The sequence below is a fragment of the Amblyomma mixtum genome, chromosome 5, assembly GCF_055824585.1.
Source record: "Amblyomma mixtum isolate Tamu chromosome 5, ASM5582458v1, whole genome shotgun sequence".
Lineage (NCBI taxonomy): Eukaryota > Metazoa > Arthropoda > Arachnida > Ixodida > Ixodidae > Amblyomma > Amblyomma mixtum.
The window spans coordinates 135,646,769-135,659,631 of NC_143016.1; the positions used below are offsets into that span (position 1 = coordinate 135,646,769).

The following is a 12,863-nucleotide window of genomic DNA, read 5'->3' on the forward strand; positions in this document are numbered from 1 at the left end:
GTAGAGAAGGCTTCACGCCGCACTGATACTTTTCTTTCGCCCGCAGAGCACTACCTGCTCCCCCCTCATCCCGCAGTATTGAAGGTATTCTGAACAAAGGTTAACCCGACCGCCTAACCCTACCGCGGTGTTCTCACCCGTCTGCCCGCGTGTGACTATGCGAGGCAGGAAAGGGGGAAAGAAAAGAGAGAGGAGGAGTTCAGGGTGAAGCGGCCAGTGGTGGCAGTTTGCCAAATAAACGGCCATGTCCCGGAAAGCTGGGCGTAAGCACCCTTTCCTCCTCGTTTCCGTCTCGCTCCGAATATAAAAACGGCTCGACGATGCCAACGGAGCAAGGAACTCAGCTTGAGGCACCAGAGAACAAGGTGAGGAGTTGACATCGTTAATTTTCGTTCGAGTATTTTTTTCGCAAAATGAATGTTGATTGCAAAAACGGTTTAATGAAGAAAGTGATGCCAAAACGGTAGTTCTGCGGCTCGCGGCAGGCCACTGATGAAACTTGCCATTATACGAGAATGTCTAAAGAAAGCTGCGTCCATAGTGATGTCGCGATGTTCTTGCGCATTTTTGCCGTTTCTGAAGTGTCGATTTCATTTTCATTGCGTTGAAATCAATGCAGGATTAATCCCGCTCGCTCCTTAGCACCGATACCACCACCATTACCTTGAAGGCAACCAAGTTAATACTGGACGTTTATTACTGAATCGCGAATCGGGCGTACCAAGATATTAGTTAAGTAAAGCGTTTCGTCATAAGTCAGGATACTAGCTTTATAAGTGGAAACTACAGTCGAAAAAATATGCCTAATCCACCCCCCCCCCTCACACACACATTTATCCAACTCATTTTTTATTGTTCCCTGACCCTCTCTGCATAGCTTGATTAAAATTATTAACAATTCCAGTTATTGAATGCCATCAGTATATGTGGGGTTCCGCAAAATTTCCATGTTTTTTATTATTGTTAACGGGGAGAACTAAAGAAACAGACCTCAACGTTTGTACTCTGCTTTCTAGTGACACATTGAAAAATGTCTTTCGGTGAAACCTGAATATCACTGGCAAAATAATTAAAGTCTTGCTTTATTTCGGCAATTTTATATTGCAGCGTACACATGGCATAAAGCTCTGGCGAGCAAGAAAACTGAAGGAGGAGGGGAGTCGTAGGCCCCATATATATAAACGCGTATTTCCTTGTTTTTCCCCGTAATCAGATAGCATCGGTGTGATACCTGCGTTTGCAAGGTTGGTCAACCGGTTGTGCATGCTCTTCTCTGTACACTCTGTGCACATAAGAGGTTCCCGTGCAAAAAATTACAGAGCGTCAATACTAAGCGAGGCAATGAAAAATTTCTGAGAGGATCACTGCAACGGACATCCGGTCATCTCGTACCCAACAAACACAAAACCTCCTCAAAATCTCCCAAAAATGACCCATCGGGACATCTGGAATCTCCCCAGGAGGTGCTCATTTTTCCCGAACACATCTAAAAAACGTCCCCACAACTAGCAATGTCCAAAAAGTTGTGCGTCCCATGGAAAGCCCCAAAAGGTTAATGCTCGATTTCTCGGCTCTGGTTCAATAAAATTATTCCTCCTTTTTCATGCAGCCTGCAGGCATCCAAGCGCACATATGTGCCAAATTTCAGGTGCATACTTACGTTACAGGTGGTGTAATCCACCTTTCCACTCGTCTGAATGCGTGCTGGCTCGGCCGTTCTGCACTTATGCGTTTACGTGAAATGTCCTAGCATTTTGCACACAAAGGAAATATTAACTCAAAAAGTCACCCGATTTGGCTCATATAAGAGCAAATAGCTAGCAGCGCCATACAGAAGTAATTTCAGTTTACTAGGTGTGCTCTTAGCACGAATTGCATCCTGTCGTCCATGCCAGCGACCGCACCATACACCACCACAATCAAAATGCATTCATGTTTCAGTCAAAGAAAAACAATACAGACCGAATTGAAAGTCCGTGCCGAAAAATTTACGTTCAACGGCGCAAATCTGAATGAATACAAACAGCAGACGCAAACGAATGCACCATTTAATACACAGTGTACATAACACTACGGCGCCATGCATATGATGGCCACTTTCTTCTCCAGCCCTGAGAAATCTGCAATATGAAGCAAGTAAAACAGAATACAGGCTGAAAGTTGATGCACCTTAAACGAGCATTCTAAGGGCTTCAAAAGCAGATATGCACATGCAAAAGCAAACGTATGTAAAGAGCAACTTCGGTGACAAAAGAAAAGACGAGATGGGCGTACGCTGCAGACACGCAGTTTCAGGTCACGGATTTTCTTCAAGTTGAAACCCCCCTCACGCTTAGAGACTCGGAGCAAGCTTCAGCGACGTGTTATCAAAACAGAAAAAAAATATTAGTTCTACTAGGCGAAAATAAAAAAAAATGCGAAAAGGGCCTGCAGTATGCTTAAATAAATAAATTAAATTAATAATTAAAATAAACCAACATACCTTGACGACGTTGCCTACGGAAACTCAGGGATGAAATACAAGGCTGCAACAGCTGAAACCATAAATTAAACGCAGGCTTCTGTCCTGCGCCTTCTCACAGCACAGCGAGCGCTCAAACTACGCGTTACACCCTCGTAACGATCCTGGGAGTTTTATTTTCTTGTGACTAAGTGTGGGGATAAGACTGCTTGGAGCCAGGCGGGAAGGTGAACGTGCTCAGGTACGTGCGGTGGCGCGCTGCATCCATGGTGCGGCAGACCACGCATGCGGCACAGTCCAGCGTGGGAGTCGAGATCAAGGCACGATTAATCCAGTGGGAGAGAGTCAATATAACCACGCGAACACTGCACATACTATACCGCTGCGGCAGGATGGCTGCGCGGTGGCGAAGTTGGTAGAGCAGGCTAATCCATGGGCACTGGCAGAAAGAGAGTGGTGGGTCTCGGAAGGTCCTTCCCGCCTCAGACCGTAGTAGACGGCCATGCTGCCACCACCAACGTGCTGCAGTCGTCGGAGGCGCTGAGGAATGCAGGGTGCGTGCGAGGAGTCACCTATTGCCACGAACTCCGCTGCCACGAACGCCGCCTCGAACAGCGGCATCAGTAGGGCCGTGGAGCTGCGCAAAGGACTTGCGATGCGCAGCCGCGGCATCAGTTCCAAAAGGAATGGTGTGGGTACGCCGAGGTGCGCGGGAAAACTTCCGTGAATCCGTAGCTACGAAGTCCACGACAGCCCAGTTGGCGCAGTGACGAGAGCAAGAACTGCCGCGCGCTGGGGCTTGTGCTCGAACGTCTGGGGCAGCGCCAATAAGCGTGCGCAAAATGGCGTCCGTCCAGCGAGGAAGCCGGGCGAGCGACGGGAGGCCATTACCGCACTTCTGCTAGACAGCGGCGCAGCGAGGAGTGCCGATAGTCGGAGACGCCTGGAGGGACCACCACACAATTTTGAAGTTGGGCGCAAGCTGGGAAAACGCTAGAAGACGGGAAAGATGCTGACCGCCGCTGCCGGCGGCGCGATGAAAATGCAGACCGCCGCCGCCTGCCTGCAGCATGCAGCCGACGGCCCACGTGCGAGAAACGCATGCACCGAGAGAGATGCGGGGTTAACCGCTTCCTTCGGCTGTTTGAATGAAACTGCCGTTTCATCTCTCAAAACGACGAGTGCAAGAGCAAAACCTTCTCTCCCCGCAGCTTGTGGCGCGAAGGAGAGACAAAAGAGAGCGCGAGCAGTCGATTTTTATTTCTTGTTGAAAATCATTGGTCCCAAAACGTTACGCCCAGTTACATTTCTGGGACGAAAATGCATTAACTCGCTTTTGTTGCTGCTTAACACTCCAGAAAAAACGTTTCTAGACCTTTAGTGGGAGCACTGCCTTTTTGCTTGTGTTTCTATGTCGTGCCTCTATGGTCTGGGAACGTTTGATAAACGTTGTACTGGGACTGGGACATTCCATCCTTTTTTGGAGTTTCTGAGGAGGTTTTGTGTTTGTTGGGTAACGGTGAAACCGGCATCGGGGGCTGAAGTCGTTTCATTCCCTTGCTCTTCTACGGTGGAATTCTTACAGGCTACGTGTTTCACCACGAATTACATTGTTCGGGGGACATTATGAAGACGCGCCTGTGTTGTGCATGCTTATGAGCCCGTCTTTAGCTTCTTGTTCTCTCATGTAGTAAGGGTCATAGCAGTAACTGTCGAATGCCTGCTGAACACACGGCAAAAGCAAAAGAGACAGAAAAAGAAAAAAGTAGCACCTCGCTATCGCGCAGCATTTTCAGCGTGCACCCGCGGTCACGACTGCAAGTATAAACAAGGAAGGAAGCTATTCTTTTCTCTCTCGCTCTTAAGCGGTTTTAGATGGTTACGTCAGAGCATAGATAACGTGGTGTCCACATTACCGGCTAGGGTTTGTTATTTCTGCTGTTTATGGAAAAGTGATGCCACTGCCAGAGAAAACGCGTGTAACGCGCTGTGGTTCACTGCCAAGCAGTCAGTCTTCCGCTTTAGCTGTGTTCCTTCTGGCGGTTTCTTGTATGACTATGTACCAACTGGTCCATTTGAGCTCCCACAGCAACAAATATGGATACACGAGTCGTGGTACATATCTGCGCCATCCTTTCGCGAGCGAGGCTTGCACAAGTCGGCGCTCGCGTAGTGCTTTGGTTTGCGCGGCCTTCGACCGGAACTTTTCTGCCACGGAGACGGTTCTCTGCCACGCCTCCGCGGTGCTTGCGTGTTATTTCATTTTGCGCTTGAGAGCCGAACATACACTCCGCTGGCGCGTGAGCTCAAAGACGTGACAAGTGGAGAGGCCTCAACTCTCCTGGTGCCTCGTAGCGTGGCCCAACCCTAAATTCGTGAAACCTGCGCTTGAATCACTGGGGTGCCTTGATGCTTATGCCAGTGACCGAGGCGATCCCTTCGAAACACCTTAGCGGAAAGTTGCGGTGCGCGCGCTGCTATTTCGTTTCGTGGTCGACAGCTAACGTATCCTCCAGTGGGGGCGCTGGTTTCGCCCGCCAAGGGGGATGGAACAATAACAGCGGGCGGTTTTAGAAATGCCCATGTTTGGTTATATCGCAGCGTGCCCTGAAAATGTTGATTACTTCATCATTAAGCTAACAAATCAAACTCTTTAGGAGCGAGGGTCGGTGGTTGTCTTAGGGAAACGCTGGAACCACTTTTTGGTCCTTGTGGGAGCTAAATTTAAATGCCATTTGTGCGCCGTGTAGCAATACCGTAGGTTTATAAAAGGTGAAACAGTATAGACATGCTGCAAATATACGGTTGTTTGCAACGGACGGGACGCGCTGAGAACAGCAGCAGCCGCCACTTTCGTATTTACCGTCCGCCAGCACGTGAACCAGAAATAGCGAGCATGAAATTCTGATGCTATGAAATTATAATTTTTCGTTTTTGAATTTATAGCACCCCATATCGCAAATATTTAATTGCGCTCGTTCCTCGTCGACATTGTTTCTCTTCAAAACAGCCAAAATTCATTCCGCGTCAGAAGGCTATTTCTCCTGTCCTTAATGAAATTTCGGAAGGAGCAGAGCCTTGATCTTAGCTTAAAAGGATATGCCACGGACCATTGTAATTTCGTGTCTTCAGACGCGATGGCAGATGTTCCTAAATTGAAAACTGATTCTTTTCTCTCTAACCATTTTTTCTTTGTATTTCTTAGTGACGCTTCCCGACGAAAGCCAACAGTTTAGCAGCCGATATGAAGGTCCTGGCCGTTGCCCTTCTCATTGTTCTTGTCGCCGGTAAGTGTCATTCTCTCAGTCCAGAGCTTCAAGCACTTTATCCAGCTTTCCTCCTCTCCTTACAAAAATTGGCCACATTGAAGGAGAAAAAAGTAATACTTCCAACTCCACACCTCTTCAACGTCCCATCGATAGTGCTATTACGACTGCATGAAGGGAAAGCGTGCACCCCGTTTCTCGCAAAAGTTCCAAGTCCAAAACGCCTGTGAGAGGAACGCGCTTGAGTCGATATTTTAACGCACTGCTCACTGGAACTCGTTGGCTCTTTGAGTAAAGATTTGAGGGAGGTATTCCTGTATTCATGCAAGCCTGGGGTGGGATGTGATCTCTCAACGGCCATTGGCGCTCTCTTCTAGGAACTTGTGCGAGAGGCGGCGCATGAAAAACACGACTAATAATGACAAATTCAGCATTATTCCCGGTTCTTTGCTCCAGGTTGTTGGTGCGACGTAACCTCGTGTGTATCATTCCTACCTCCTTGCATCATGTTTTGCGGTATTGAATCATAGTATCTTTTTCGTTCACGCATTGGCGATATACGCCCGTACTTACGCAAATGGTTTGGTTTGGTTTATTGGCGTTTAACGTCCCAAAGCGACTTAGGCTATGAGGGATGCCGTAGTTAAGGGCTCTGGAAATTTCGACCACCTGGGGTTCTTTAACGTGCTCTGACATCGCACAGCACACGGGCCTCTAGAATTTCGCCTCCATCGAAATTCGGCCGCCGCAGCCGGGATCAAACCGGCGTCTTTCGGGTCAGCAGCCGAGCGCCGTAACCACTGAGCCACCGCGGCGGGTCTTACGCAAATGGACTTCTTATAATAGACGGTTTTAGCTGAGCGTTTTTACGACCAGCGGAGAGGAGCGGACGAGCGCAGATGTCACTGCGCATGCGTGCGTCGCTGGGTCAGACAGGTTTTTCACGGAGCGAATCTTACGCCCGCTGGGAAGCCCTCTCCAGCGGAGCGATAGGCAGCGCGCGAGCGTGCGTAAGAGCGCGCGGGCGTGTATGGGTATTCAAGATGGCGGCCTCTTTTGTACATATAAAACGCAACACGTACCAAATAATTAACTAAAAACACATCTACGTTTACTAACAGCTTTCAGAGCATTATTAGCAGGCTTAATTGATATTCTTTTCACCCTAACTCGAATAGTGACCGTTAGGTGGAGCAGCAGAGCAAGCGACTCTAAAGCCCCTCGACAAATTATCGAGGGGCTTTAAACGACGCTATTAAGCGACTCTACTCCGCTCGACAAGACGTGCGATCAGCCCGGCTAAAACTCTTTTCTCGTGCGCCTCTCCGCTGGTGTATCCACTCCGCCCGCGCGGCCCTGCTGGCCTTAAAAACGCTCAGCTAAAACTGTCTATTGAATATGTGCGCGCACCTCATATCGTTCTAGAAAATATGCAAGACACGTGCTTTTCACATGTTTAATACAAAATATGAAAATTCAAAACAATGTAATGTTTCAAGGAGTCAGCTATACAGGTGACATTCCATTTTTGGTACGCGGGCTGCTTTCCCAAGGGATGATCAGTGCTCAGGACCGAAGAGATACTGGGTGCACGTTACCATTATCGCCCTCATTAAATGTTCATTTTTTCAACCGTCTGCAGGACTTGTCAGCACTGTGCCGGTTCAAGACGATGAAAGCGGAGTGGCTCAGGTCCGCGTCCGTAAGTAATCTATTACTAGGAGTATAATTAGGCCGCGTAATTTTAGTGCCAAAGCACTACTTCACGAGGTGACACCAGTGTGATGCTCGTCCTTGAGGGTGACCTTGAGCGAACCGTAAATGAATTAAACGAACATTGCTACGAGTGGGATTCGAATCTGCGGCCGCGCGTACAGATGAGCTTCGCTAGCCACTGCACATAGAGTTTCTTACTATAATTTAGAAGGAAAGCTGGCAACCCGTCTATGGAAGTTTGCGTGGAGACCCTTTCAGCCACCATGGACGCTCAAAGCATCATGGGGCGGTGAGCGACCGACTGCTGAACTACAACTTTTGGCCGAAAAATAATGCAAAAATAAACGATAATCGATAATTAAGAATGTCCTAACATTCCATACCCTGTCTGTAAATTACAACAAATGAGCAGAAAAGCATTTAATTGCAAAGTTTGCCCAAAATAAGAGATAGCTAGCTCTCCCATTGGCCAAGTAATGAACACTACAAAAACTAACATTTCGTAATTAGCAGGCGTACTTTTAAAAGTAAATATGTTTAAAAACATGTTGTTGCTCAAACACTTTAAGAGGTTTTTAATGGCATATCGGAAAAGTGAAACCTTTTATTGACGTCGTGTGCTGTTGCGTTTTCATTACTATGGCTTTTTACACACTGCGTTCGCTCGAAAGTCGTCTGCGCGCACACAAACAGCGTTTTCGGAATTAAAGATCTCAGTAGTGCCACTCCGTGTTCCCGAAAAAATAGGACTATTCCGCAACAAGTAGCTCACCACCCCATGATGCTTTGAGCGTCCATGGTGGCTGAAGTGCAGCACCGCCAGCTTTCGCTCTAGGGAATAGTAAGAAACTCTATGCCACTGCATGAGAGCACTATGATCCCGCCTCGTGTTAACCTGCAACACACCGTCGCGCTTTGCACTGCACATTATTTTCTTCATCAACTTATACTACTATAAAACTAATATTTGCGCTTTGAGTTATGTAGCGGTATTAATAATGGTATGCGCTGCATGCGTTGGCGTGGACAACGATGGGGAAGAAACACGGCACAGGAGCATAGGCAGCTGGCATACATTGGGTGAATTGGCATGGACGATGAAAAAGTTGAAGACGCGGGTAAGGGGCTCCCTGGGTAAGTGGACGACACAGCCGCGCTTTCAGGTACGTTGCGGTGGTGTCCACCCGCCCAAAAACGCACTTTCGCGCAATATTTCGTGCTTGGCGACGCTAAACAGTCAGCAAATTTTTGTTTAGCAAGTCCAACGGTGTAGGCAATTCGTCATGTGCGTTTAATTGGTCTCCACCTGTTCGGGTTAAATTCATTAAAGAGCCCACGCAATTTCTTCCCCTACCCCGCAGACGCACCGTGTCAGTTGGTGATGCGAAAGTCCCAAATAAAAGCAGTTTTTAAGCATGAAATGCTTTTAGCTCCCGTTGTCGGCAGTGTGGTGACATCACGCCGAGACCAAGAGCCAACATCCGGGCACTGAATTCCACTCATCCGGGCACTGAAACGAGAGCATCCGGGCACCGTGCGAGATTTAACGACACTCTCCAAGAGAGAAGGCCGCGCTTCCGCGTCGTCCCCAAGGATGGCGCCGCAGTCCCACACTCACGCATGTAAAAGAAAGGCATCTGGGCCTTCAGCTCATGAAGGTTCCCCCTCTGGTAGGTCAGATGTATACACGCTCGGGGAGTATTCGAACGCGCTGCATATACATTCTTGTCAGGCCTGCGTCTCGTCGTGTCCGCGTACGCTTCTGCATAGTCCTGCATTTAATTGCCGCCATCGTCACAGCTGCTTAAGCCGAGCAACGGAGCCTGATAAAAGGAGAGATAGGAAGCGTCTTGCAGAAAGCGATCGCTTTGCGAGTGATACGCCACATCAGAAGACTGCTCGCCCCTGCCGACAACGCCATGATTATGCGGCCGCTCCCGAGAGCGAAAAGGCCGCCAAGGTTCGCGGCTGCCTACCTAAGCCCGCACTATAGCAGGCAATCGTTTCGACGCAACAAGAAGAGTGTGGTGTGGTGTGTTGAACACTAGACCCATTTCAAGTTTTTGACTACTACCATCTACAACCAATGTGTTATGCCCGTAAACATTTCATGCTTCCTCTGCTCTCGGTTACGGGAGAGGCAGAGATTTTTTCTTCCTTCATTTTGGGACTGCTCTGTAATCCTGAGTATGCGCAGCAAACTAGCCAGCCATTACGCCATTACTTATGAAGCAATAGATAAATTCAATGCGAAGCATTGCGGAATGTGATTATACATATGTATTAGTGGCATTGCCCGTAATCCGAGCGCACAGTCCTCGGATAAAACCGCATTGCTCCGTGGCCTTGAAAGCCTAGGTTATGTACAGTACCTGCATGTGCGAGCATTACAGTTCCGCACTTCTAATCTGTGATAACTCTTTTTTAAATACCAAATTTCATGGATGCCGGGCCGTCTGTGAACGCAGCCGTGTTCAGTCAGCGTGTGAGGCAGCTGGTTCTTCATAGTTGGGCCTATAACAAAAAAGATCTAACCCGCAGGCCAATAGACTCGTTTATTGGGTAAAGGTAGACGCACTGAAAATTTACCGTTGTGACTTTAAAGGGCCATTTGTCAGATTTTTTTTCACTGAGTGTTTTCATATTCCTACCGCTATTCGCAGAAACATCTCTGGCTATAGCAATCTTTTTTTCTCGGCAAAAAGGCTTCTACTTATTGGCATGTTGCTGCATTCAGTCTGGTCATTTCTACCTAAATGAAACGGTGTGTTTGCAACAGGAGTAATATGTTGAGCAGCAAATTGCAACTACACTCCCCTTGCCCCTTCTGGACCTCATTGATAACGATGTTTTGGCTGCTGTCTAGGCTCCCGACATGCCGGTAACGCTTTTTTGAGCAAGTAGTTAAGACATACCCAACAATTCTAGACAAAGCCAATTTTGAGCGGAAAACCGATTAACGCAATTGTTTTCATATAATGCAAAACATCACTATAGCAATCATTATATGCGCACATTGCCCGACGGCAGTGTTTAATTTTTTTTTTTCTAATGACGTTTTTGATATCGTCAAAAGCGTTCTTGTGGGTTTTGTATGGCAGTGTTAGCTGTTCGATACGATCGATGGAGACACTTTAAAAGAAAAATTTTGCTGCATATCAGAAGAAAGAACTATTGTCTTCAATATTTCCGTAACAGTATCTTACAATTTTCTGATTTTCTAAATTTTTGACTAAGAGTGTTGGACATGTAGTCCTCCCTGGAGCTCTACTATACGGGAAAAAAGGACTTAAAAGAAGGCAGAGAAAAATGCTGATTAGGTTGTTTGGTATGTGTTGACTCCTTCAAAGCGGAAGCTTACTCCTGCCAAATGGAACGGCGTTAGAAAATTCTTGCGTTCTTATTGTTTCTCAGTTAGCTGCATCATTTCCTGTGTGCAAGAGCTTCAGACAACACACGCTTCCTTTCTAAAACTTTGTTCGCGTGTTCTCTCTGCCGATATTCGCTTTCAGCGCGTCTGAAGTGTGACTCGTTCGAAATGGATACAGTACAAGACGTTGGAAAATGACCGCCACTTCTTTCTTCCTCCGCTTTCTCAGGTCGTGACTACGGCTGCCTCGGTTTCCCGAGTGTATGCAAAAAACACTGCAAGGATATCGGCCGCAAGGGAGGCAAATGCACTGGGTTCTTAGATCATACCTGCACTTGTGATTGAAAATAGACTAAGGGAGACGTGGTTTCCTGGAGAAGCAAAGACATAGACAGCTGCATGGAGAAGACAGATGTTTCTGCGGATGGTCTTGAAGCTCACGTGAAAGGCGGATGCTTACCGCCATCGTCACGCTACTTGATTGCTTTGCCCTTTGTCTTGCTAGTCCAGACATTCCATCGCTGTGAATTGTTCTTTGTAATAAAAGTTGATCAAATGACTTCACGCAGAAAGAACTTCAAGTCAAGTCAAGTCAACTTTATTCCAGACATGTAAAGAAAATCACATGGCTGAGGAGGAGGGAAACAAAGCCGCAATATTGCGGCTTGACAACGTTCCCTTCCCCCAAACTACATCGGCGGCAGGGATAATAAAACCACATAGAGCATACATACAAAGCACTTAGTTCACAATTTGAACAGAAAAAAAAAGAAATCGAACAAATAAGAATGTACGGTTTATCCGCAACCGGAAAAGCAATCAACACAATATATCTTACATCACATACAAAAAGAAAAGGCATTTCAAAGCAAACACATTCCAATGCAAAGAGCAATCAAGGCATTGCAAAGGCAAGACTTGCAAATATTATAAAAATAAAGTTTTCATAAAAATAAAGTTATCATCTGTTTGTTCGAAGGCAAACGAGCGGAAGAGCTTGGCAGGTGAAATTGATTAAGCAAAGTAGGTAGGGCGTAATTTAGTGTCTGAAATCCGTAATTAGTGCGAGGACGTGGAACATGCCAAACTTCATGATGGCGAGTTAGATGGGAGTGCGTATTTTCGCGCAAATTGATAGTTTCTTCTAAGAACGGCATTCGACGTTCGGACAAGGCTTTGTACAGTTGGAGGAGGCGAAAATCATAAAACGAGGAAACTTTAATTATATTATATTTTGAGTATAAAGGCCGAGAAGACGAAAAAGAAGGCACATTTGCTATTGCTTTCAGCGCTGTTTTTTGTACCGTTAACAGCTTGTTTCTATTGGTGGCTGTAGTGCTGCCGCAGATTAAGTTGCAATATCTTATATTGGATTCGAACAGTGCGATATACAAAAGAAGCTTGGTTCTCTCAGGTAGCATATATTGCAGTTTTCTAAGAATTCCGACTGTACGAGACAACTTGGTCTGTAGATGCTCAATATGAGCGTCCCACAGCATGTATTCATTAAAGTAAACACCCAGGGATTGGACTACCTTAGCTATTTCTATTTGATTCACCCCCAATCTCAGAGGATTTCCTGTGTTATAATTCGTGTTTTTGGCTCTGAAAAATACAGCTTTTGTTTTACTTGAGTTAACTAAGAGAGAATTTTTGACAGACCACAGATGCAGTTTATCCAAGACTTCATTTCCTTTTGCCACTAAGCCATTGACGTCGGAGCCAGTTAAAAAGAAACTGGTGTCGTCTGCATACATTACATATTCAACTTCTTTATCTATATTTATTAGATCGTTAATATATATATTGAATAGCAGAGGACCCAGTAAGCTTCCCTGGGGAACTCCATGTTTAAGAGGCTTGTAAGCAGAGTGAAAATTAGCAACAGTGACAGACTGTTCGCGGTTACTGAGGTAATTGGAAATTAAATTAAGCATCTTATCCCTAATACCGCCCTAATAAACTATATCCTAATATCCCTAATATCTCTAATAAACTTTCTGCATACGGTATTAGGGATGTAATGATCGGAGTCCCAGCTAGCGGAGAA

At 46.5% G+C, this 12,863-nt stretch overlaps 1 protein-coding gene across 2 annotated transcripts; it reads left to right on the forward strand.

Moving 5' to 3' along the window:
* The first annotated feature begins 296 nt into the window (after positions 1 to 296).
* Positions 297 to 11,373, forward strand: LOC149343854 (defensin-1-like). 2 transcript variants are annotated; one of them, XM_089546084.1, is made up of 4 exons: positions 297 to 365; positions 5,667 to 5,748; positions 7,370 to 7,429; positions 11,043 to 11,373. In XM_089546084.1, the coding sequence occupies exons 2-4, from the start codon at positions 5,706 to 5,708 to the stop codon at positions 11,156 to 11,158; spliced, it is 219 nt and encodes a 72-aa protein (XP_089402210.1). In that variant the 5' UTR covers positions 297 to 365; positions 5,667 to 5,705; the 3' UTR covers positions 11,159 to 11,373. The 2 variants fall into 2 exon arrangements, with proteins under 2 accessions (XP_089402210.1, XP_089402211.1); XM_089546085.1 differs by having other exon boundaries at positions 347 to 364; positions 5,656 to 5,748.
* The last annotated feature ends 1,490 nt before the right edge of the window (positions 11,374 to 12,863 follow it).